Genomic DNA, 27,592 nt, shown 5'->3' with positions numbered 1-27,592 from the left:
AAATTATTGAATGAGAACAAACTTCTTATTACAGAATGTAATAGCATAGAATGTCAATGTCAACCACCTTATAAAATTGTAAATGGTAAATGTATGTTAGCTGGTTGTTCAAAGGGTGAGAAATGTCCCAGCGGTGCTGAGTGTATAACGATCGCAGGTGGTGTTAGTTACTGTGCTTGTCCTAAAGGTTACACTACAAAGGCAGATGGTTCTTGCGAAGGTAATTTTTTATTTAATTTGAATAAAATTAATCTGATAATTATTAATTACTAATCGTTACGATATTATGTACAGATATAAATGAATGTATTGATGGTCATCAAGTCTGTGGTTATGGAGCAGAATGTATAAATTTATTGGGTTCTCATCAATGCGTTTGCCCTCGCGGTTATGGTGGTGATCCTTATAATGGACTCTGTTCTCCAGCGCAAAAGAGATGTACTACTGATAATGAATGCAAAGCTAACGAGAAATGTGTCCAACCAGGAGAATGTGTATGTCCTCCACCATTTTATACGGATCCTTTTGATGGAAATCTGTGCAAGAGTAAGTTATCATATCAATAAGAGATCTAATACTTTTTTTATCATGCTATTTATATATTTATATGCGATTCGATCTTATATAGATCCTTGCGATCGATTCCCATGTGGTATTAATGCAAAATGTACACCAAGCGATCCACCAAAGTGTATGTGCGAAGCTGGATACGAAGGCGATCCACAGCATGGTTGTATCGATGTGAATGAATGTGCTAACAATCCTTGCGGACCTGGTGCATATTGTTTCAACACAAAAGGTGGTCACAATTGCGAGTGTCCTAAGGGTATGGCAGGTGATCCTTATATCAATGGCTGTAATGGTGTACCTGTTGCAAGAACTGAATGCACATCGAATGACGATTGTGAGAATTATTTGGCTTGTGTTCACGGAAGTTGTATTAATCCCTGTGACAATATACGATGTGGACCGAATGCGTATTGCGAACCCGATAAGCATGCTGCATGGTGTCGTTGCGTGATTGGATTCACTGAAGGAAGTAATAACGAATGTGTATCACGTAAGTAATGGAAATTTTTGTTTTTAAAGAAAAATTGTTTTACTGATGCATTAAGGTTTACATTTTTTTCTATTATGCAGAATGTGATGGTTTTGTTTGCGGGGCTGGTGCACAATGTATTGTCAGTTATGACGGACCAACTTGTAAATGTATTGAAGGTTTTATGGGTAATCCATTTCCTGGAGGACAATGTGTGCCGGATGTTTGTTCTGCAGAGATTTCATGCGCTGCACCTAGTATTTGTATAAGTGGTCGATGTAAACATCGATGCGAAGGCATCGTATGTGGTGTAGGTGCAACTTGTGATCCAACTACTAATAAGTGCGTTTGTAATCCTTATTTCGTTGGTAATCCTGATTTACTTTGTATGCCACGTAAGTAGTAATTATTATAATCTGTTCAATTTTTTTTTGTTTTGATATTAGTTTTATAAAATAATTAAAGTTAAAGTAAATTCATTAGCATTTTTATACAAACAGCTATTGCACCACCAACTTGTAATCCGGATTGTGGTAAGAATGCACATTGTGAATATGGACTTCAAGAATCTAAATGCATCTGTAATCCCGGAACCAGTGGTAATCCTTATCATGGTTGTGAAATTCAACATAAATCCGATTGTTCTACCACGGTATGTGGCAAGGACGCTCATTGTAGTACAGGAATCAATGCCGTTGAATGCGTTTGTCCACCAGGATATGCTGGAAATCCATATATTCAATGCTTCGGTTTGTAAAAACACTTGGTTATAATTGGATTGTTTACAAATAATTCGTAATTCGTACAATAGCAATGAATGTTTGTGTTTTTGTTTTAGATATCAATGAATGTAATGGCAATGCATGTGGTACCAATGCAGTTTGTATTAATACAATAGGAAGCTACGATTGTCGTTGCAAAGAAGACTTTTTTGGAAATCCTTTTGTTGGTTGCCAACAAGTACAAACAAGTCCTTGTACTGATCCATCCATCTGTAGCTGTAGTGAAGTATTACCTTGTCCGTTCGAATATACTTGCGTTGACGGCAAATGCATCAACGAATGTACCAATATTAAATGTGGTCCTAAATCAATTTGTCAAGATGGAGCTTGTGTTTGCCCACCAGGATACATAGGAAATCCAAATGATCATATCAAAGGATGTCTTTTACGAGGTCATTGTTCCAACGATTTGGATTGTGAAACTCAACAAATCTGTTTCCAAATTGGTAAAGGCACTCGAAAGTGCGTTGATGCTTGCAGTAAACTTCAGTGTGGACCCAATGCATTATGCATTACTCAAAACCATGTTTCATCTTGTTTGTGCATTGATGGATATCAGGGCAATCCTAGTAATCTCGTTGACGGATGTCAACCAGCTAAATCAATAATAACACCAAGTTGTACTGATGATTCTGATTGCCAAACTGGTTTTTCATGTATTGTTCTCGACAATGGTGCTACAGATTGCGTAAATCCATGTAGTAAAGTTGTGTGTGGTGCTCATCAAACCTGTGTGCCTGACATAGTTCCAAATCATGCAACATGTAAATGTCAAGAAGGATATGAATGGAATCCAGTGTTGTCTTCTTGTGAGAAACCATCAGTGCCTAATTGTATATCAGATGACGATTGCCATTCAGCAGATGCTTGCAGACCTGATGTACTTGGTGTTCTTAAATGTGTTTCCGTTTGTTCCGATTTCACATGCGTTTTAAATTCTCATTGTGTTGCCGAACGTCATCGAGGACGTTGCGAGTGTTTGTCAGGATATGTAGGTAATCCAAACGACCGTAGAGGGTGTGTACATCCACGCACTAATAGATGTTTGAGTGACAGTGAATGTTCAGAAGATCAAGCTTGTAGATCTACTACAGAAGGTATTATCATTTTATTTTCATATTATATTCTTTTATTATAATTTTGTAATATAATAAGTTTTTTTCTTTCCCACAAAGGTACACTGACTTGTCAACCAGTCTGTAATTTCATTACCTGTGGTCCAAATGCACTTTGCATTGTGAACAATCATGTTGCCAATTGTGAATGTCCACCTGGATTATACGCTGGAGATCCTAACGATTATAGCAAGGGTTGCCATGAAGTTCCATGTGTATATAATATTGATTGTCCACCTACGCAACTTTGCAATCGCCTCACACACACATGTTACGACGCATGTGATGAAAATGCATGTGGTATAAATGCTGTTTGCATTGCTGATGACCACAAAGCAATCTGTCAATGTCCTCCTGGCTTAAAGCCTAATCCCGTTCCTGATGTTGAGTGCATTGCAATAGAAACTTGTAATCCAAATCCTTGTCACCCATCAGCATTCTGTGTTCCGGGAGCATCTAACAATCCTACCTGTCAATGTCCTCCTAATTATGTAGGTGATCCTTATGGTAGTGGTTGCCAGCCAGAAGGCTATTGTGTTAGTAATAAGGACTGTCCTACACATTCAACATGTTATAAACATCAATGTATCAATCCTTGTGAGAATGCTTGTGGAGCCAATTCTATATGTGAAGTGATAAATGGAGAACCAGTTTGCAAATGCATCCATAGATTTATTCCTTCATCAAAGAGTCCAGAAGATGGTTGTGTTCGCGCTACGAATTATTGCAGCACTGATACTAATTGTGTAGACGGCGTTTGTCTTGATGGTCAATGTACAGGTATTATTTATATATCTTTACAAAGTAACAATGTTTATTTTAGTATTAATTTTTTAGTATTGTATTACTATAAAAATTTTATGTATTTTAGTTGTGTGTAGATCTGTTTCTGATTGCTCTGATGGTGAAAAATGTATAAATAACAGATGTTCAGTACCTTGTGTTACTCATTCTCAGTGTCAGCCTGATCAAGCTTGTATGAATGGAGTGTGTATCTTAGGTTGTCGAAATAACAAAAATTGCCCGTCTTACGAATCGTGTATAAACAGCAAATGTCAAGGTATAATGATTATAAATATAAATTTATTATAAACTTATAAAATAATAAACATTCTATTATAGATTGTTTATATTTTAGATCCATGTAAAAAAAAAGATGTTTGTGGTCCAAATGCTGTTTGCAGCTGTGTCAATCATGCAACAATATGTTCCTGCCCATTAGGATTTCAAGGTAATCCAATTCCAGAGCAAGGTTGTGTTAGAGTACCAAATTCATGTGAAGGTCCACAAGATTGTCCAAGTCAACATGTTTGTATTTCTGGATTATGTCAATGTCAATGTAAAGAACAAAACAATTGTGCACAAGGAGAACGTTGTAAAAATGATGTTTGTGTGAAAGTATGCTACAGTGATAGTAATTGTTTACCTGGTGAATTATGCGTTGATGGAACATGTGAAACTGGTTGTTCTTCTGATGCTAGTTGTAAAGTAGATGAAGTGTGTATTAATAATAAGTGCAGGTATGTATTTCTATTTGTATTTTAATGTTTAATAGATTTTAAAATTATTATTTTACTTATTGTAATATTTTAGGTGTAGCCATGGATTCATCGCTGGTCCTGAACATTGTTTAGATATGAATGAATGTGAAGAACATCCATGTCATCCTAGTGCAGAATGTGTTAATCTTCACGGATCATATCGCTGCGTATGCCCGCAAGGTACAGCAGGTGATCCAGTAATATCAGGATGTGTGGTACCACATCAATGTACTTTGGACACAGATTGCCCAGAAACACAATCTTGCATTAAGCATAACTGTTCAGACCCATGCTTTTTCGTTGATTGTGGTTTAAATACTATTTGTACTGTTGTTGATCATGCAGCCACTTGTCAGTGTCAACCAGGCTATATTGGTGATAGTAGTGGTTGCTTTAAAGTAGAATGTTTATCAAACAATGATTGCCCGTCTGATAAATACTGTAATCAAGAAACTAATAAGTGCAGTAGTAAGTATATTAAAAATTATATTTAAACAAAAATTTACAGATAATCAATCATTGTATTTATTCATTTATTTTCTAGGTCCTTGCAATCAAGTAAATTGTGGCTATGGTAATTGTGTATCTATTGATCATACTGGTATATGTAAATGTTATCCTGGTTTTGTTCTTGTGGATGATATTTGTGTTGATATCAATGAATGCACACAAAATGCATGTCATGCAACAGCGATGTAAATATTAATCATGTCATGTATTTATTAGAAATATATGTATATTTTAATTACATATATAAACCGTTTTTTTGTAGCTGTCAAAACACAGAAGGATCGTACATTTGCGTTTGTCCGCACGGATTGGTGGGTGATCCAATTCAAGCAGGTTGTAAGCAACCCGGCGATTGTTTCGCGGATTCTGACTGTCCTGCCACAGCTGCTTGTGTTGATAATAGGTGTACAAATCCATGTGATACATTAACAATATGTGGGAAAAATGCAAAATGCTTTGCACGAGGACATGTACCGATTTGTCAATGCCCTGACCAAACAACAGGGGATCCATCTGTAAGTTTTGATTAGACAATTATATCGAATTATTTATTTACATTTAATTATTATTATATATAAGAATTATGTTGATATATAAATTTTTTTTTATGTTTCTTAGGTTGAATGTATTTCTTTAGAATGCAATTATCATAGTGATTGTGGTCAGTCAGATGCATGCTTTAATCATAAATGTGTAGATCCATGTTCTGTTTCGAATGTTTGTGGACATGGTGCTGATTGTTCTTCACTTAATCACAGTGCAGTATGTACTTGTCAACCTGGTGGAACAGGCGATCCAAATCTCGGTTGTACACCAGTACAATATTGTAAGACAGATTCACAATGTGCAACAGGTTCAGCTTGTAATGGTGGTATATGTACAGGTAAGAGAAGTATTAATCAAATTTCTATTAATTTATAAAATGGTAATAAATATATTGAGGTTTTTATAAAATATATTTTCTTTAAACACAATACGAATTTTTTAGCACTTTGCAGTACTACTAGGGATTGTATTGGAGATCAACTTTGTATTAATGGACTTTGTCAACCTACATGTAGAAGTAATTCTAGTTGTCCAGACTATCAGTATTGTCATAATAATATTTGTATTCAAGAATTACGCTGTATATCTGATGATGATTGTTCTTACGATGAAAAATGTATTAAAAATAATATCGGACAAGTACGTTCATATTATTACATCGCTGCTTTATATTTATTATACATCTTTTATTTTTTCATAATCCTATTTGTTTTTTGCTAGGCTGAATGTCGTAAAGTGTGCGATTTAACATTCTGCGGACGAAATGCTGAATGTAAATCTGATAATCACATTCCTTCGTGTTCTTGTCAATCCGGTTTCTTTGGTAATGCTAAAGATGATAAAATAGGTTGTCAACCTATAGAATGTGAAACAAATGATGAATGCAGTGATGAGAAAATTTGCGACTTGTATAAGTGTAGAATTGCTTGTTTGGCACATAATCCTTGTGGAGTGAATGCTATTTGTACTGCAGAAAAACATACTCAAGTAAGATTAAAAGAAAAAAAATATACTCCTTTCATGACATTAGTTATAATTTTAAATTAAATCCATATGAATATACATGATAATAATGATATTGTGTTTTTTTATGTAGATTTGTACATGTCATCCTGGTTATACAGGAGAACCAACAATAGGTTGTACATTAATTGATTATTGTCTGGCTAATACCTGTGCTCCTGGAGCTTTATGTGAAAATTCTCGAGGATCTTATAAGTGTCTCTGCCAACCTGGTACTGTCGGAGATCCTTATAATAGTGGTTGTCAACAACCTGTTGAATGTTTATTAGATGAAGACTGTCCATTAACAGCGAAATGTATTAATATTAATAATACACCAAAATGTTTTGGTACGTATATTATACGTATATTTCAGTACAAACTTAAAATGAACAATATATATATTAATGTTTTCATAAATTTTAGATGTTTGTGGAAAGATACAATGTGGACCAAATGCAGATTGTGTTGCGAATAATCATGCTGCAGTTTGTCAGTGTCGATCTGATTATGAAGGAAATCCTAACAGTTTAAGTATTGGATGTCGTCCAAAATCTATTCTCTGTTCATCAGCTAATGATTGTTTGGCCAACACTTATTGCTACGAGGGTATTTGCCGACGTAAGTTTTATTACTTTGAAAGTTATTATTTGTATTATCTTTTATTTATGCAGTAAACTAATATAATCGTATATATATATATATATATATATATATATATATATATATATATATATTATATATATATATATTATATATATATATTATATATATATATATTATATATATATATATATTATATATTATATATCTTTGCAGCATTATGTCAATCGGATGAGGAATGTAATTTATCTGACGTATGTTTAAATGGACAATGCTTAGATCCATGTGACATAAGAGCAGCATGTGGTATAAATGCTGAATGTAATGTAAGAAATCATATCAAACAGTGCAGCTGTCCTCTTGGATTTACTGGTAATTCGGAGGTTGAATGTGTAAGATGTAAGTTAATTATTTATTTATTGAATAACATATTAAAAGAAATTTATCCTTTCTTAATCGATAATAATAAATATTTATGTTTTAGTACCAGTTTCTTGCAGTGGAACTAATGATTGTAGCGAAGGTAATACTTGCCGTGATAACGTATGTTTGCCAATTTGTTCTACGGATATCGAATGTGCATTTAATGAAAAATGTATATATGGAAATTGTTTGTTAACCTGCCGACTTGATAATGATTGTTTCCTTGGTCATATTTGTTTGCAAAATATGTGTTCTTTTGGATGCCGTGTAGACGAAGATTGTAATGCAAATCAAGCTTGTATATCAAATAAGTGTGCCAATCCGTGTGAAGTAACTCCATGTGGTCCAAATGCAAAATGCACTGTTTTTAATCAACGTGCTGCTTGTTCCTGTCCTTCTGGATTTATACCAAATCCAACAGCTAAAATTGCTTGTTTAAGACTACCAGGACGTGTATGTCAAGCAAACAGAGATTGTGATACAGGAACAGCTTGTATTTCTGGAGTTTGTACGCCTGTTTGCTCTACAAATGCAAATTGTTTGAGTAATGAACGCTGCGATAGCTCAGGAATTTGTAAATCACTTTGCAGAAGAGATGAAGATTGTAGGAGTGGTGAAATTTGTGAAGGACTTATCTGTGCTATTGGATGTCGCTCAGATATAGAATGTCAAGATAATTATGCATGTATAAACAATCAATGTAAAGGTACGTTGTTTATCTAATAATTCTATATTTGTTCTTATAAAAATAACACAGAACCAGTTGAAGTACAAAACTGAACAAACCGTATTAATTACTGGAATGTATTCGTTGATATAGATCCATGCACCTTATCAGATTCATGTGGAATTAATGCAAAATGTTCAGTCGTTGATCATCGAAAAGTATGTAGTTGTCCTCCACGGTTAGTTGGAGATCCATTTATAGGTTGCAAACAGGCATTCCTTCCTTGTGCATCTGAACAAGATTGTTTATCTGGTCAAACATGCTATGGAAAATCTTGTTATACGAAATGCAGAAGGTTATATGATTTCCATAATTATATTGGTAAAATAGATAAAAGCTAAATATTCTTATTAAATAATTATTTAATATTTTTTAGTGATGTAGATTGTTTGAACGATGAGCGTTGCGATAATGGAATTTGTAAAGCAATTTGCAATAACGATGGGCATTGCGCTAACAATCAAATTTGTCAGAACCGCTTGTGTAATATCGGATGCCGTAATGACAACACCTGCGCTAGGGATGAGTCTTGTATAAATAGTAAATGTCGAAGTAAGTCTACTGTAAGAAGAAATAATTTTGAAAATATTTTATTTTTTCCTATTTAAATTTTATTATTATCTACAAATCATTTGATCTATATAATAGATCCATGTGAAGGTGGTAAAGCTTGTGGCGAATGCGCTGGTTGTCGCGTTGTTAATCACGTAGCACAGTGTAGTTGTCCAGCTAATTATTATGGCAATGCATTGATAAGTTGCATGAAATCCATGATTCCTTGCGATCATACATGCGAATGTGATGACATAGGATTTTGTAGTACAAGTTGCAACAGCCAGAACCAGTGTACTTGTGGAGAAGTTTGTCACTCAGGAAAATGTAGAGTAAAATGTGACAGTAATAATGTTTGCCCTAAGGTATCCGTTTAAAATATTTATAATATTTTACAATTTACATTTTAATTTCGATGATTTAATTTTTAACTATATAGTAAAAATATTTTTTATTTTAATGTTGATTTCGATGTATACAGGGATATATATGTGAGTCAGGATTATGTTTGATTGGTTGTCGTACACACTCAGATTGTCCATCTTCTTTATCCTGTACCAACGGACAGTGTATAGATCCTTGTTTATCAAATGGATCCCCATGTGGAATAAACGCACTTTGTCGTGTTTCTAATCATCGAGCTGTTTGCTTATGTCCTGAAGGATATCAAGGAGAGCCAAGTCAAGAATGCTATCAACTAGAATGTCATAGAGATGAAGATTGCGAATCAAATAAACAATGTAGCGAAAATGGTGTTTGTACAAATCCTTGTTTGCAACATGGTATTTGTGGTTTCAACGCACAATGTCGCGTTGTTAACAGGAAGGCACAATGCTCTTGTCCACCTGGACATTTCGGTAATCCAAAGATCAATTGCAAAATAGGTATGCATTGCATCTTTTAGTTGTAAAGATGAAGAAGAATTTCTATGTAAATTTTATTATTATGTTTTCATCAAAGGTGGGGATGATTGCTTACAAAGACATTGTGGTGTAAATGCCAAATGCAGAGAGACAGCAAATGGTTTTGAATGTACATGTGATCCAGGATGTCATGGTAATCCACACGAAGCATGTTTGTGTGATGGCGGAGAACTCTGTAAAGATGTTCACTGTGGCGTGAATGCCGCTTGTCGTATTTATAAAAATCAACCACAATGTTATTGTCCACCAAACTTCCCATCTGGTGATCCCATGCACGCATGTAAGTCATATGGCTATAATAGAAATTTTGTGTATTAAGTGTGTGAATGTAATGCGCATAGGTAGATGTTTTATATACAGGGTTTTTTCTTTCCTTTCTTTCTTTTCATGAATATGTATGTGCGAGTGATTCTTATTTTTTCGATATATAATAAAACACAATTTAATTTGATATAAATAGGTAGCCCAGACACAAATCTAGGAGATTGCAGAACAATTGGCTGTGGAAAAGGTGCAGAATGTATACGGGATAGTACGATATTTGTTTGCCGATGTCCTCCAGGTACAACTGGTTCACCAGATATTGAATGCACAACAGGTAAGAACTGGCCCACTAACTGTTTAACCAAGCAGTTTGATTAATTTTATGTACAGCATTTGTGACTAGTATGCAATACTGACGATTATAGGAACATGGTCTGTAGAATAACCATGTATCGTCTCGTAGGAATTAAACAATATATAGATATATTAATTCAGTGAGTTGTTAACATTGAGAGACAGATGTGATCGGATTAGTTGCAATGAATAAGCAACAACACTGGATATCTTTATCTATTACATTTGTTAGAGTCAGCATACATGTACATATATACAATAGGCATATTGTACATAATTATTTAAGAGAGAACACTTACACATATCTCACACATAACTTTATATGTAGAATGTTTATTTCAGTATCCAATCTGTCTTTTAGAAAGATTAATCTAGCAAAGGAACACTTCAGTACTTGAAAGATACAACTTGAAAGATAAGAAAGTACAAGATTTTAGTGAACACTGTATTTAGTCTAGGATTAATACAGATTGGGAACTGCAAAAGGGACATTCTCATATACCCATGCTTGATATTTGCTGAAATTCACGGGTTGTTATTTTCCTCTCTCTGAATTCTATCAGTGGCTTGTGTTGTAAATATTGCTGCTTGCCGTTTATTTTATTCTAGCCCAAAATGTGTCCTTAAATTTTGGAAAACGTAAAGTCGTTTCTATACTTCTGTCACAGAACTACCCTACTTCCATCATAAATACAAAGCATGTGGTTTATGTTATTTGTGAGAAAGTTTCTTTTCACAGTTCTTATAAATGCTTTTTCTTTTTTTTTCCTGCCCCATCCAATGACCCACCGTTGACACCAACATGATACCACCATCACTATTACGAAATTAGAACGCGAATGCACCAGTGACTTAGAGTGCCCTAATGAAAAAGCCTGCATAAATCTGCAATGTCTGGACCCGTGCGCGTTGCGCGGTGCCTGTGGAATAAATGCTCTTTGCCGAGTGGTTCTACATAAGCCCCGATGCTCGTGTCCACAGTGTTATATCGGTATGCCTCATACGGCTTGTCATCCAGATCTTAAATGTGATAGACTAAGTCCCAGACCTGCACCGAACATTGATTGTTCCCACGACAGCGACTGTCCTGAGAGCCTTTCTTGTCACTCCCAGACAGGCGAGTGCCGCGATCCATGTTTAAGTTCTCAATACAGTTGCGAAGTTAACAAGAGATGTCAGGTGCGAAATCACAGACCCATGTGTGTCTGTAAACACGGCTTCGTCGTCAATGAACTCGGAGAATTAACATGTGCACCTGACACGCTGACTTGCGCGAGAGATTTTGACTGTCCGTCAAATGCCGCGTGCGTCAATGGAAAATGTCAGAATCCCTGTAACGTACGAAAGAAAAAGCCATGTCCAGACGATAAAACTTGCGATGTTCTGGACCATCGTCCTGTGTGCATTTGCACCCAAAACTGCAATCCTTCCCTCTCCATTTGCCTGCGAGACAGTGGCTGCTCTCCAGACTTGGCGTGCCGCAACTATCGCTGTGTGGATCCATGCAGAAACTCCACCTGTCCGGCTGATGCCCCCTGTTACGTGGAGGAGCACAAGCCTATCTGCAAGTTCTGTCCCCCCGGCTTTGTGCCAGATACTAAATATGGATGCATGAAAGGTAAACACCATTTCTCAGCACCAATCTATCTCAATCTTATCGTGATTTCGTATGCATACCAATTTCTACAATGCCTTCGCCTTACACAAAACATACGTTTGCTAGTTTTCAGGTGTGTTTTAACATTCAGACAGCAAAATTTATTTCTTTATTTATTTTTACTATATTAATTGGTAATAGATTGGTTTAAAGTACCAATAAAGAATGTTATGATTTATGAATATCTAAACTGTTTATTTCAAATAATTTGTTAACAATTTTGTTGTCTGGATGGTATGATTGCAGATTCCAAGCCATGGAAATATTTCCCATACCTAAGAATCCTGTATTGTTAACGGTATTATACCGTTTTCCTCTTCCTTACAGCTCAAGGATTTTTTCCATTACATCTGTCTCTGTAAAAATCTAATAATTATATTTCTGATTATTAGCCCATATCATTTTGTATGTGCATGCTAACTTTGATAAAATAGAATTTGTAGAAATCTGTTATCTAGTTTAATCCAAACTGCTTTAATAATTTAACTGATTACCAATTACCCATGTTTCTATAAATTTTATATCTGCAATATAATAATTTATATTACATCCAATGAATATGTTAATTTATCAATGGAAGGTATATTGGGAACTTTCCAAAAACTGTTTTTCCAGGTAAAGGTATATTTCGATGAATTCTGTATTATGTTTTTATGTAAGATTTCTTCAATTTTACTTTCTTGTCTTTAGCCGAAAATTAATGGTCAACATTTTCGCAAAGTATGTATATAAAAAATATTCATATGTTTAAGAAAACAAACAATATCATTGTTCTTGGTAAAGAAAATACCACGGAATTTACTATGATACGAAATATCATAGCATGCTTTACTTGCAGTAATAAGATCGTATCTTATTTAATAAATTTGCTGCATTAATGCTATTTGCATGTTTGCTAATGCTTATGCGCATGAATTTGTTGTAAATTGTAAATATATAACACAAAAATTTTAAATAGTTTGATCTTGTTTATTTTTAATGAAATACGAAACTAATACATATATATATTCTTTTTTGACAAAACATCATTAGAAAATTTATTGAATGAGAAAAAAATGTATTCAACTATTATTATTTAAAAATAAACAAGTAATTAAACCATCGATTCAAAGTTTCATACATTTATCACAAAAATCAATATACATTTTTATACTTCAAAAAAATAATGCACCATCAATATTATTAATTACGAATTTTTTTTACATCTAAACACATTATTTTTTATGCATTACCAAATCTGAGGAATGTTTATGGTTTGAAGGTTTTAATGACAAATATAATACTTTGTGATCAGAATTTGAAGGCTCATTTCAAATTATTTAATATAGACTAATGCTACCAAAATTGCATTTTATTATTTTTTACTCTCTCTTTCTCTCTCTCTCTCTCTCTCTTTCTCTCTCTCTTTTCTATCTAATATTTTATTTATTTATTAAAATTATACTTCTTTTTCTATTTTTATAATCAATAAAAATTTTTTATAAATACATTATTAAATTTATTGTCTTCTTTTGAGATATATTTTAATATCAATTTTGGAAAGCATTAGTTTAAATTGTTACATATAGAAATGCAATTTATCATTACAAGTGTTACCTAACTTGTTATGATTTCATTAGATCTCAAATGCTCAACACATGGTGATTGTCCTGCCCAGTTGGCTTGTATAGATCAACAGTGTTTAAATCCATGCACTCTTGGCAATCCTTGTGATTTTGTTGAAGTTTGTCATGTTCATGAACATAGACCAGTTTGCATTAAAGGTATGTTATTAGCATAATTTATTATTACTTGCGAATACTATTTCAGTTAATAATGTTTTTAATTCTTGCAGATGAAGATATGATCCAAGATTGTCCTTATTGTCCTCCTGGTATGCAATGTGATGCAGCTACAAAAACATGTATAAAAGGTCAGTATTTAATCGAATTGTATACTTTGTATATCATCATACATTTGACTTTACTTTTACAGCAAATTTGTTAGCTGTAAATATGTACATACTGTGATTATTTACAAAATGATTTAAATCATAATGAAGCTTTATACATAGCATAGATCATTTAATCACTTTATTAGAAATTTAAACAAATATGATGTAAAATCTGATCTCTTTAAATTTTTGTTATTAACTATATTACTTTTTAAATTTACATATTCTCTTTAATACTTTTATGTGTGCACATATACATACACACATATATATATATATATATATAGTTAATTTCCATCACTTGCTGAATCACTAAAAGAGCATTTCACTCTTTACAAGCAAAGCAACAAAAAAATCTTTTCATTTTATATCTTTATCTCATGCACACCTTGGGGCTATATGGGCTTTCTCACTCTTTCTTTAGCGGTTTGCACTAGCGACAAAGATTGTCCCCTGACAGAGGCATGCATTGGAAATATTTGCCAAGAACCATGTCTAGTTCGGAATCCATGCGTAGAACATGCAGTATGCATCAATACAAATCATGGGACAGATTGCAGCTGTGAAGAAGATTATCATGGAAATGGATTTAAACAATGTGATTTAGGTAACAATAAGTATAAGAATAAGTGTAGGAATATGTTTTTTAACAACAAAAAATTATCTCAATGATTCGTATTCTTAATTTTTTGTATTTTTTAGTGAGCGAGGGTAAAAATATATGCCACTATAATGAGGATTGTCCTCCAAATAAATATTGTGACAGATTAAATAGACAATGTATCAATCCATGTTTGGAATTGAGTTGTGGTGAAAATGCAAAATGTTATACTGAAAATCATGAAGCACAATGTAAATGTTTATCAGGATATGAGGGAAGACCAGATATTGGATGTAAAGAAATATCAACTAATCCATGTATTCCTAATCCATGTGGTTTGGATGCTATGTGTGAAAATGATAATGGAAACCCTATATGTTTCTGTCCAAAGGGTCTAACTGGCAATCCTTTTGAGGAATGTAGTATGTATTCGATTTATTTTATTTTATACAGAATTTTTTATATACAATAGAATTATCGGAGTGTATTAAATATTTACAATGTTGTAATCAAATATAATATTTTAGTTCCAGAAGGAGATAAATGCCAAAAAAATTCGTGCGGTGCCAATTCAGGTTGTCGAGTTGTAAATAGTCAGATTAAATGCTTCTGCTTACCGGGATACGAAGGAGATCCACCAAATTTGCCTTGTGCACTTTCTAAAAATCCATGTGAATCATCTCCATGTGGTCTTAATACTCAATGTACTGTTTTAAGTAGCGGGTTCGCAAAATGTACTTGTTTACCTGGTTTTATTGAAAGTCCTAATACAATCAGAGGATGTATTCCAAAATCTAGTGTGTGCGAACTTAATCCATGTGGTTTTGGAGCTGTGTGCAATGCAACTAAAACACCACCTTGTTATTGTCCCGATTTTACTGTTGGAAATCCTTATAAAAATTGTTCAGGTAAAAAATTTACTATTAATTTATTAGTATTTTAATATTATTCATATAGATTGTAATATTTTATAATTTTCATTTCAACCATAATTTTATTGCTAATTATATTGTAAGATTATTAAAATAATAAAAAGATAAGCATGTATCTGAAATATGATATTTATTTATTCTTTTTCAGTTCAACCGATGGATACATATGACCCTTGTTTAGATACGCCATGCGGTAAAAATGCTATTTGTACGAATAATAATGGTATAGCAAAATGTACTTGTGTACCATCATATATCGGAAATCCGTATGTGGAGGATTGTAGATCAGAATGTATGTCTAATCAAGACTGTCCCAATCATCTGGCTTGTTTTAATCAACATTGTAGTGATCCTTGTCCTGGTGTTTGTGGTTCAAATGCACATTGTGAAGTATCTGATCATATCCCCGTATGTTCTTGTTTACCTGGGTATAGTGGAGATCCTTTCCGTTCTTGTAAATTAGATAAGTTTCGTAAGTATCTAAAATATATGTATAGATTTAATTTAAATTTATGATTTTCTTTGAAATTCGTAGTATTTATTCTTTTGTAATTTTGATTTTATGAAAATGTATTAACACCTTTTTTACAGCTGTTCCATCTCAAAATCCATGTTTACCATCACCATGTGGGCCCCATAGTATTTGTCGTATTATGAACGATCGAGCTGTTTGTTCTTGCAGTCCAGGTTACCAAGGTGTACCACCTTCTTGTCGGCCAGAATGTCTCGTTAGTTCTGAATGTCCAGAGCATCTTTCTTGTATTAACAAAAAGTGCAGTGATCCATGTCCAGGTTTATGTGGATTAAATGCTCTTTGCCAAGTTATAAAACATAATCCATTGTGCACTTGTCCTCCCGATTACATTGGCGATCCATTTATACAATGCAATAGAGAAGGTATATATAATGTTTTATTTTTAATCGAATGAAATTAAAATTAAGAGTAAATTGTTTGTGAGAATTATCTAATAGAGTTTACTAATATAGTTCCAGGTCCAAAAAATCCTTGTTTACCATCTCCATGTGGACCGAATGCTGAGTGTCGTGTACAGGGCGATCATCCAGTATGCACTTGTATGAGTGGAATGTTTGGCGCACCACCAAATTGCAGACCTGAATGTTTAATTCATCAAGATTGCCCTAACTCTTTGGCTTGTGTACAAAAGAAATGTTTGGATCCATGTGCTGGTTCTTGTGGATTAAATACAAATTGTACTGTGCAAAATCATCGTCCAATGTGTCTTTGTCACGAAGGTTACGAAGGAGATCCTTTCTCTGGTTGTAGTAAAGGTAAATAATTTAACTAGCATCTTATTTTTTTGTTGCATTTTCATATTTTTATAACAATATACATTATAGTTATCGTACCAATACCGTTACCATGCGACCCATCGCCTTGCGGTATGAATGCTATTTGTAAAGAAAGAAATGGAGTAGGCTCGTGTACATGTTTACCTGATTATACTGGAGATCCATACGAAGGATGTAGACCAGAATGTGTTCAAAATTCTGATTGTATACCTACGAAAGCTTGTTTTAATAATAAGTGCAAGGATCCATGTTTTGGTGCATGTGGTTTAAATGCTCAGTGTCATGTCTATAATCATCAACCATCTTGTAGCTGCTTATCTGGATACACAGGAGATCCATTGAAATCATGCCACGAAATCACTGGTATGTAGCAGCGTTTACTTTTAAATTAAGGTATAGAAGATTATAAACTATTAATCATTTCTATTAAATATGTTATTATTTTTATATAGACATTCCAATATCAGAAGAACCATGCAATCCGTCTCCATGTGGCCCTTATAGTAATTGCCGCGTGATAGATAATCATGCTGTATGCTCTTGTCAACCAGATTATGTTGGAAGTCCACCTTCTTGCCGACCTGAATGTATAGTCAGTGCAGATTGTACTCAAAATACAGCTTGTATTGAACATAGATGTAAAGATCCATGCGTGGGTACATGTGGATTAAATGCTAATTGTCAAGTAGTCAACCATAATCCAATATGCAGCTGTACATCTGGTTACACAGGAGATCCATTTTTCGAATGTGTCGAAGAAGGTAACTTCTAAACTTTTATATGTGCGTGGGTGTGCATCTCGTTATTCGAAATATAATAATTATTTGAATTTCATAAATAGCTAAATCAGAACAGAAACCGAGTGATAATCCTTGTATCCCTTCGCCTTGTGGACCTAATTCTCAGTGTCGTGTAATTGATGGATTCCCAGCATGTTCATGTCTACCAAACTATGTTGGTAGAGCACCAAATTGTCGTCCAGAATGTGTGATAAATGAAGGATGTCCTGGTAATTTAGCATGTCAAAATGAACAGTGTGTTGATCCTTGTCCTGGATCTTGCGGAGTCAACACCTATTGTAACGTTATTAAACATAATCCTATTTGTATTTGTAATGCTGGATACACAGGAGATCCATTCACTGAATGTACTCCTATTATTGAAAGTAAGTGGTTTTTTATATTAAGATATTCTACCAAAAAAGTATTCCTATGAAACTATATTTTTATAATTGCAGAACCAATTACAACTGAACAACCTCGTACACCTTGTAATCCATCACCTTGCGGTGCAAATGCTGTATGTAATGAAAGAAATGGAGCAGGATCATGTACATGTCTGCCTGAATATATTGGCGATCCATATATCGGTTGTAGACCTGAATGTGTAACAAACACTGACTGTGATCGTAGTAAAGCTTGTCTAAATAATAAGTGTGTAAATCCTTGTCTAAATACTTGTGGTGAAGAAGCTACTTGTAGAGTAGTCAATCATGCACCAGCTTGCTCTTGTACATCAGGTTTTACTGGAGATCCATTTAGTCGTTGTACTCCAATAGAGACAACGTCACAGCTAACACCAACAAATCCTTGTGAGCCATCACCTTGCGGTCCGAACAGTAATTGTAGAATTCATAATGGCCACGCAGTATGCTTATGTCAACCAGGATTTATCGGAATTCCTCCTTCATGTCGTCCAGAATGCAGTGTCAGTTCTGAATGTTCACAAAATAAAGCATGTATTGATAACAAATGTACAGATCCTTGTCCAGGAACATGTGGACAGAATACGAAATGCTTTACTGTAAATCATAATCCTATTTGTACCTGTGCTATTGGATATACAGGTGATCCATTCTCTGGCTGTTTACTCATAGACGTTAAAACACCATCAACTGTAGAAAATCCATGTGATCCGAATCCTTGTGGACCAAATTCTCAGTGCAGGGTTATAGGATCACAACCGGCATGTTCATGTTTGTTGAACTTTATCGGACGTCCACCAAACTGCAGGCCAGAATGTACAGATAATTCTGAATGTTATAATACTGCAGCTTGCATAAATCAGAGATGTAGTAATCCATGTCCTGGAACATGTAGTGAACAAGCAATATGTAATGTTCAAAATCACGTAGCAATATGCACCTGTCCTGATGGATACGAAAGCGATCCTACTCTAGGATGTATATTAACTCCTTCTCCAAGTAAGTACTATAAGTAATAAATGAGTATTACATAATATTTGCAATTTTGCGTATTTTATGATTAAATTGTTTATGTAGCTACAGGTAAAACTATAATAAATCCTTGTGTGCCAAATCCTTGTGGACCGAAAGCACAATGTCGAGAACGAAATAATGCAGGAGCATGTATTTGTCCATCTGATCTTATTGGCGATCCATATGACATCGTAAAAGGTTGTCATAGAGAATGTGAATCTAATACGGATTGTGCGCCTCACCTGGCATGTATTGGATTTAAATGTTCTGATCCATGTCCCAACACGTGTGGTGTATTGTCTGTATGTAATGTTCAAACACACGTTCCAGTTTGTACTTGTCCACCTGGTTACACAGGAGATCCATATTCAGCTTGTGAAATAGAACAAATACGTTAGTATATATTTAATTATTTTTTAAATATTATTAATTAAAGCTTCAAAATATGTAATAACAAAATTTTGTTTCCTTTAGGGGCTCCACCAATAGATCCATGTTCTCCATCACCGTGTGGACCTAATAGTAAATGTCGAGAAATTAATAGTCAAGCTGTTTGTACATGTTTACCAGATTACAAGGGTATACCACCATCTTGCAGACCAGAATGTGTAGTCAATGCAGAATGTCCTCAACATCTTGCATGTGTAAATAATAAATGTGCGGATCCTTGCCCTAATAGCTGTGGATTAAAAGCACAATGTACCACGAAAAATCATAATCCAATTTGTATTTGTCCTGTTGGTTTTACTGGTGATCCATTTACACTGTGTTCTTTTGGTAAGTAAAAAAACAAACTAAATATACTACTTCGAATCTAATATATTTTATGTTAAGATTATAAATATTTAAGATATTTAATATATTTTTTCAGATGAAAACAATAAACAAGTTACTGAACGTCCACCATCTTGTACTCCATCTCCATGCGGACCGAACTCACTTTGTCAAATAATATCTGGAAGTCCAGCATGTTCCTGTCTTCCAAATTACATTGGTGTACCTCCAGAATGCCGTCCAGAATGTATTTTAAGTTCTGAATGTAAAAGTAATCTGGCATGCCTCAATCAAAGATGTCAAGATCCATGTCCAGGATCATGTGGTGTGAATGCACAATGTCATATACTCAATCATATACCAGTTTGTACATGCATTGAAGGTTTTACTGGTGATCCTTTCACACAATGTATTACTATACCACCAAGTATGTAATTTATTAGTTTACGTTATTATATCTCTAATACTTTATTTTTTTATATTTATAAATTATACTTTCATTATACTTTTAGCAACTGAGAAACCACAACTGGAATACCTCTGCAATAATTTACCATGTGGATTAAATGCTATTTGTAAAAATGATGAATGTGAATGTCTACCAGGATATTGTGGTAATCCATATGAAGGTTGTAGACCAGAATGTATTCTTAATTCGGAATGTCCACGTGATAAGACTTGTATCAGAAATAAATGCATTGATCCTTGTCCTGGAACATGTGGTCAAAATGCTGAATGTGATGTTGTAAACCATATACCTGTTTGTTCTTGTATTGTCGGATACATTGGCGATCCTTTTGTTAACTGTCGTTTACAACCTCAAGGTATGTTATAAATATCAAGTATATCATTTATTTATATTAGTACAAATTGTTAGAAAAAATGTTTTATAAATTCTAGTGCCAGAAGCAAAAATGAATCCATGCAGTCCATCACCTTGTGGGCCAAATAGTCAATGTCGCAATATCGAAGATCACGCTGTATGTTCATGTCTAGAAGGTTACCTTGGTTCCCCACCTTCATGTAGACCAGAATGTTTAATTAGTTCAGAATGCCCACCAACTCGTGCTTGTGTCAATAAAAAGTGTACAGATCCATGTCTAGGATCCTGTGGTTTGAACGCAAGGTGTGAAGTTATCAACCACTCTCCGATTTGTAGTTGTTTGCCAGGACAAACGGGAGATCCATTCAAGAGCTGTTTTGTCCAATGTAAGAAGTAAACTTTTTTTATAGAGATCAATATGTTATTCTCACGTATTGTATTAACTGTTTACAAATTCAACATTCTTATTTTTTTTAAAGATGTAGAACCTAAGGACACTGGAAATCCTTGTAATCCTTCACCATGTGGTCCAAATTCACAATGTCAGAATGTTAATGAAAATCCGTCATGCTCGTGTCTTCCTTCGTATATAGGAACACCGCCGTCATGTCGTCCAGAATGTCTAATTAATCCTGATTGTCCAACCAATAAAGCATGTGTAAATACTAAATGTAAAGATCCCTGTCCAGGATCGTGCGGTGAAAATGCGGAATGTATTGTAATTAATCATGCAGTGACTTGTTCGTGTATGACTGGTTACACAGGAAATCCATTTGTACAGTGTATACTTCGTAAAGGTAAAATATATTATTTTTACCTAATGAAGTAATGTTTTATTGTTAAATAATACCTCGTTTTATATTCCAGAAGAAGAAATTAATCCATGTGTACCATCACCTTGTGGATCGAATGCAATTTGTCAACAACGTGAAAACACTGGTGCATGTATTTGTATTGAAGATTATCATGGTAATCCATACGAGGGTTGTCAACCTGAATGTATTCTTAGTTCAGATTGTCCAACGAATAAGGCATGCATACGTAATAAATGCAAAGATCCTTGTCCTGGTATATGTGGAATTCAAGCGCAATGTTCGGTCATCAATCACATTCCAACATGTACATGTGTACCCGGATATATCGGAGATCCATTTGCAACTTGTGTACTTCAATCAGAAACACCACTACCAATCATTCCTGATCTATGTTCTCCTTCGCCATGTGGACCAAATAGCTTATGTCGTGTAATCAATGAACAGGCTGTATGTACGTGCCAGACTTCCTTTGTTGGAACACCTCCAAATTGCAAACCAGAATGCGTTGTTAATTCTGAATGTCCGTTGAATCGTGCGTGCTATAAGTACAAGTGTTCTGATCCATGTCCAGGAACATGTGGAATAGGTGCCAATTGTAGAGTTATCAATCATAATCCTTTGTGCAGTTGTTCACAAGGAATGACTGGTGATCCATTTTCAAGATGTTATGTTGTATCAAGTAAGTAGAACATTAGAGTTGATAATTCTACTATTAAATAAATATGTCGATTAATAATATCTATTAATTATTATTATTTAACAGTGGAATTACCGCCACTTATTGGTGATCCATGTACACCAAATCCATGTGGTTTGTATTCCGAATGTAAGGTAGTCGAAGACCGAGCAGCTTGTTCTTGTCAAAATAATTATATTGGACAGCCACCTAATTGCCGACCAGAATGCGTTGTAAATACAGATTGTCCATCGAACCAAGCATGTATCTCTGAAAAATGTAGAGATCCATGCGTTGGATCTTGCGGACAAAATGCAGATTGTCGGGTTCAAAATCATATTCCTACCTGTTTGTGTCAATCAAGTTATACTGGAGATCCTTTTACATTATGCTCACCGATTACAGGTATGATATAAATTTCTAATGATTAAATATAAACAACATTTTTCAATGTAATTATAGCTATGTTAATTGAAACTATTATTTTTTCAGTACAATCAAACATACCTGCTGATTTATGTAATCCATCACCTTGCGGACCTAATGCTGAATGTGATGCAGGCGTATGTACTTGTTTCGCAAATCATTTTGGTGATCCTTACGTATATTGCCGACCAGAATGTACTATGAATTCCGATTGTCCTCGCGTGAAAACCTGTATCAATCAACGTTGTGTCGATCCATGTCCTGGAACGTGTGGTACAAATGCACAATGTAACGTTGTCAATCATATCCCAATGTGTAGTTGTTCTGCTGGAAATACTGGTGATCCATTTAGTTTCTGCCGGCCATATTTACCAGATGGTATGTATCAGCAATTACTTATATTATAAAATAATAAAAAGAAATATCGCCATTTGATATTTAATAATGTATCTTGTTGCAGAAATGGGAAAACAAACTTGTTCACCATCACCTTGTGGACCGAATAGTATTTGTAAGATTGTCAACGATCACGCAGTTTGTTCTTGTCAGCCAGGTTTTATTGGTAGTCCTCCTTCGTGTCGACCTGAATGTGTTGTTAGTGCAGAGTGTCCTTTAACACAAGCATGTCTTAATGGAAAGTGCGAAGATCCATGTCCAGGAACATGTGGCCAAAATACAAAATGTCAAGTTGTTAATCATAATCCGATCTGCAGTTGCTCGGAAGGAAATACAGGGGATCCATTTAGCAGATGTTATCCTATGCCAAGTAAGTTTCTATCCATTTTATATTTTTGTTTATTTTCTTCAATTATTATTTTCGATACTACGAATAAATAATTTCTTTATTTTTACTTTCTGTAGGTGTACCATCGCCGCCTACAAATCCTTGCTTGCCATCACCTTGTGGTCCGAATGCTGAATGCCATGTGCGAGGTGAAAGTCCAGCGTGTTCGTGCTTACTGAATTACATTGGTATACCACCGAATTGTAGACCAGAGTGTACTATCAATCCGGAATGCCCAGCTCACTTGGCGTGTATACAACAAAAGTGTCGTGATCCATGTGTTGGTTTGTGTGGTGTAAATGCTCAGTGTTCTGTGATTAATCATCACGCGATTTGTACGTGTGTAGCTGATTACTCTGGAAATGCGTTCAGCGTTTGTGAACCTGTTCTTAAGGGTAAGTCTACATATAATTTTTACATAACGCTTGCATTGCTGTTTAACAACAAAATAGACTGGGTAAAATATTATCTTCAAAAATGGAACGTAATAAGAAAAATATATTAAAAACTATAGATTTATATTATAAAACTGAAATATTGAATTATTGTTCATATAAACAACATTAGAAAATATTTTATACTTTATATTCTAAAAGATATATTATTTTTTATAACAAGAATACAAAATAGATAATATTTTACCGATTTCTAATTTTCAACAGGTAAGTGCTTTGCTTATGTTCGCAATAGGAATTTGCAATGAACAATTATGATGAAAAACAATTCGTCGAAAATTTTCAAAAATAAAAAAGAGGAAATGAATCTTTAAAATATCATATTAATAATAACAGCGATGATAAATTAATTTAACTAAGGCACTTATATAAGTTAAGCTTTTAATGCACAGATCTGAAAACCAAAAAGGTTGTGCAATCCCCACAGTCCTTGCGATTAATCAATCAATATATAATATTTCGCACGTTTTATTTGAATCGCACTTACACAATATGAATAAATGCGAAATATGATATGATAAATAATGGTGGCGGGGCCTAGAAACATTAGGCTCTTAGATGCACTCACTCCTTATGAACCCCCATAACAAAAAATTACATGCCCATAAGTGTTCTCCATAACTATAAGATCAACATCGCCCTCATTGACAATCTTTGATAGAGCGTACTGATAAAAGCCACATATTAAAGCCACAATTTTCAGATATTTCCCGGATGCACTTCCCTTAACATAACATTACTATATTACCCTGAAATAACTATGGAGGTACTTTATATAAATTGACACTGAAGAATTATAATACAATACACAAAAAATAATACAATATGTTAATATTTATAATATATAAACATTATTCTTTGAAAAACAATCATAATCTTTAATTATCATCGTAAACCAAATATAAATTAATCCCGACCCACGCTTGATGTATTAACCACAAGCGATAAAATTACAAAGCTTACTAAAAATTGAACACCAAATAATTCATTGATTACTGACCCATATGAAGCTACCAAATGAAATATAATTAGATTTAATTTTTCGCTTCTTCAATATTGCCAATAGCTAAGGAAATGCACAGCTGAATTAAATATTAAAACAATCACGTTACCAGTGCCTCCTTGTTCAACGCCACTTTGCACAAGCTTCAAACATGTTCACGTTGCTTGTTTTATTTAAATTTACGTGAAGTTTCTCTTTCCCATAGACACCCCATTAGATATCAGGAAACCATGTGAGCCTTCCCCATGTGGCGCTAATGCAATTTGTCGTGAGAACAACGGTGTCGGCTCATGTTCCTGTTTACCGGACTACTTAGGTGACCCTTACCAAGGATGTAGACCCGAATGTACACAAAATTCTGATTGCCCCTCTACAATGGCCTGTATGACCCTGAAATGCAGAGACCCGTGCCCAGGAACTTGTGGAACAAATGCCAAATGCTACCCCATTAATCATCTGCCCACTTGTACCTGTAATCCAGGATATACCGGCGATCCATTCAGGCACTGTACTTTAGATATCACCCGTAAGCAATATTTCCTTTGTAGTCTAAGACGACAATTTTTAACCATAGACACACATCGTTTGCCTTCAACATAATTTACTCCATGTCAGGAGTAGAAAGATTTTTTATCGCAATACTTACTCTTCTTAAGCATTGTAGTTTGAATGGATACATTTTTCTTTGATGATTATAATCCATATCTTATTACAAAAGTATAAGAAGCATTGTCAACAGAAATGAAATCAGTCACATTTTAATTTAGTAATTTCATCTATAATTGACGATTTACTATGTTTTCCATGCAGCCAGCATATCAGAATCAAACCCATGCAGTCCATCACCTTGCGGATCAAACAGCAAATGCAGAAACATAAATAATCATGCTGTATGTACTTGCCTCCCGAATTATATTGGTACTCCACCTAACTGCCGTCCAGAATGTATTGTGAACAGTGAATGTTCTAAGGAATTAGCATGTATTAATCAAAAATGTGCATCTCCATGCATAGATACCTGTGGAATCAATACTCAATGCAGAGTTATCAATCACAGTCCCATTTGTAGTTGTAATTCTGGTTATACTGGAGATCCTTTCACCAAATGTTTCCCTGCTCCATGTAAGAACCAACGTCTAATGAATGAATCTTAAATTAAGGAGTTATTTTTATAAACAAACAAATTTAATATCGATATTGTCACTACAATTAAACTTTCAGTCCAACCTCCACAAGATGAAATTACGCCAAAAGAGCCTTGCATACCTTCTCCTTGTGGAATATATGCAGAATGTAGAAATATTGGTGGAACAGCATCCTGTTCGTGTTTACCAAATTATATTGGATCCCCACCCAATTGTAGACCGGAATGCCGTGTAAATTTCGACTGTCCCAAGAATCTAGCTTGCATTAAAGAGAAATGCAGAGATCCTTGTTTAGGATCTTGTGGTATTACTTCTCTTTGCAATGTTTACAATCACATATCAATATGTGTCTGTCCTGAAGGATTTACTGGAGATCCTTTTAATAACTGTTACCCTACTCCAACAATACCACCAAGTAAGCATCATATTGAAAAGTATAACTTAATAGTGCTTATAACAATGTATATTAGTTCAAATTCTAAGTGAAGAGCACATTATTATGCACTTGCAGCAGAACTCAGTATCACAGATCTTTGTACGTCAACAATATGTGGACCAAATACACAATGTAGTGATGGTATTTGCAAATGTCTAGCAGAATATCAAGGTGACCCTTACGTTGGTTGTCGCCCTGAATGTATTTTAAATACTGATTGTCCACAAAATCGAGCTTGCATACGCAATAAATGCGTCGATCCATGTCCAGGAGTTTGTGGTCAAAACGCACAATGTATTGCATATAATCATATTCCTATGTGTAGTTGTCCGTCTGGTATGACCGGAAATGCTTTCGTGCGTTGTCTTGTCCTTGAAGGTATAGTACTTCAAATTTTCTTCATACTAATCCAATCACATAATCACTTTTTTTGAGTATAAATATTATTACAATTGATAAAAATTATCCCATAAAATGAAAATAGATCCTGTGAAGCAGAACCCTTGTGTACCTTCACCCTGTGGGCCAAATAGTATTTGTCGTGAAATAAAACAACAAGCTGTTTGCTCTTGCGTGTCAGGATTTCTTGGTGCACCACCTGCTTGCAGACCAGAGTGTACTATCAGTTCTGATTGTCAACTCACAGAAGCTTGCAGCAATCAAAAATGTATCAATCCTTGTCTTGGTTCCTGTGGTTTCAAGGCCATATGTCATGTGATCAATCACAACCCTCTTTGTAGTTGTCCACCAGAAATGACTGGTGATCCATTTGTACAATGTCTTATAAAACGTAAGACTTTTCCCAATACAGTCCTTGTCATTACTACATATAGATTAGAAAGACATATACATTTAAAATTGTCAATGATGTTTCAACAATTATATTTTTTCCTTAGCACCTGAACTTATAATACCAGAAAATCCGTGTCAACCATCTCCCTGTGGTGCTAATGCTGTATGTCAAGTAATAAACGATGCACCTTCTTGTGCGTGTCTACCAGAATATATAGGCTCTCCACCTAACTGTAGACCAGAATGTATCAGTAATAGCGAATGTCGAAGTAATTTAGCATGTATGGGACGTAAATGCAAAGATCCTTGTATTGGATCTTGTGGCATAAATGCAGAGTGTCGTGTAGTTAGTCATACACCAATGTGTGTTTGTCCTGTTGATTATACAGGCGATCCATTTATTCAGTGTGTGAAAGATACGCGTAAGTTT

The 27,592-nt window shown here is 34.5% G+C and overlaps 1 protein-coding gene across 1 annotated transcript in view; it reads left to right on the top strand.

Moving 5' to 3' along the window:
• The window catches only part of LOC124953611, an 87,345-nt gene that overhangs the window by 15,337 nt on the left and 44,416 nt on the right, over positions 1 to 27,592 (top strand). Inside the window, 55 exon segments of the mRNA XM_047505213.1 lie at positions 35 to 220; positions 295 to 546; positions 629 to 1,060; positions 1,141 to 1,434; positions 1,540 to 1,788; positions 1,878 to 2,918; positions 2,997 to 3,716; positions 3,808 to 3,996; positions 4,075 to 4,456; positions 4,530 to 4,945; positions 5,022 to 5,172; positions 5,250 to 5,502; positions 5,606 to 5,870; positions 5,976 to 6,172; positions 6,254 to 6,520; positions 6,630 to 6,885; positions 6,962 to 7,156; positions 7,355 to 7,537; positions 7,623 to 8,267; positions 8,382 to 8,583; positions 8,665 to 8,840; positions 8,937 to 9,205; positions 9,322 to 9,724; positions 9,801 to 10,043; positions 10,224 to 10,361; positions 11,214 to 11,999; positions 13,658 to 13,801; positions 13,873 to 13,950; positions 14,396 to 14,578; positions 14,674 to 14,994; positions 15,100 to 15,480; positions 15,653 to 15,976; positions 16,096 to 16,401; positions 16,492 to 16,794; positions 16,864 to 17,178; positions 17,268 to 17,576; positions 17,657 to 17,980; positions 18,053 to 19,018; positions 19,097 to 19,426; positions 19,508 to 19,810; positions 19,905 to 20,234; positions 20,320 to 20,631; positions 20,708 to 21,016; positions 21,110 to 21,427; positions 21,498 to 22,124; positions 22,209 to 22,526; positions 22,614 to 22,925; positions 23,008 to 23,313; positions 23,409 to 23,726; positions 24,995 to 25,315; positions 25,600 to 25,911; positions 26,011 to 26,349; positions 26,446 to 26,748; positions 26,855 to 27,160; positions 27,267 to 27,584. Coding sequence (XP_047361169.1) covers positions 35 to 220; positions 295 to 546; positions 629 to 1,060; positions 1,141 to 1,434; positions 1,540 to 1,788; positions 1,878 to 2,918; positions 2,997 to 3,716; positions 3,808 to 3,996; positions 4,075 to 4,456; positions 4,530 to 4,945; positions 5,022 to 5,172; positions 5,250 to 5,502; positions 5,606 to 5,870; positions 5,976 to 6,172; positions 6,254 to 6,520; positions 6,630 to 6,885; positions 6,962 to 7,156; positions 7,355 to 7,537; positions 7,623 to 8,267; positions 8,382 to 8,583; positions 8,665 to 8,840; positions 8,937 to 9,205; positions 9,322 to 9,724; positions 9,801 to 10,043; positions 10,224 to 10,361; positions 11,214 to 11,999; positions 13,658 to 13,801; positions 13,873 to 13,950; positions 14,396 to 14,578; positions 14,674 to 14,994; positions 15,100 to 15,480; positions 15,653 to 15,976; positions 16,096 to 16,401; positions 16,492 to 16,794; positions 16,864 to 17,178; positions 17,268 to 17,576; positions 17,657 to 17,980; positions 18,053 to 19,018; positions 19,097 to 19,426; positions 19,508 to 19,810; positions 19,905 to 20,234; positions 20,320 to 20,631; positions 20,708 to 21,016; positions 21,110 to 21,427; positions 21,498 to 22,124; positions 22,209 to 22,526; positions 22,614 to 22,925; positions 23,008 to 23,313; positions 23,409 to 23,726; positions 24,995 to 25,315; positions 25,600 to 25,911; positions 26,011 to 26,349; positions 26,446 to 26,748; positions 26,855 to 27,160; positions 27,267 to 27,584 — 18,426 coding nt within the window.

The sequence above is a fragment of the Vespa velutina genome, chromosome 13 (genome assembly GCF_912470025.1).
Source record: "Vespa velutina chromosome 13, iVesVel2.1, whole genome shotgun sequence".
Classification (NCBI taxonomy): Eukaryota; Metazoa; Arthropoda; class Insecta; order Hymenoptera; family Vespidae; genus Vespa; species Vespa velutina.
The sequence above is the reverse complement of the archived record's forward strand: the minus strand, read 5'-3'. Positions and strand labels throughout refer to the sequence as shown.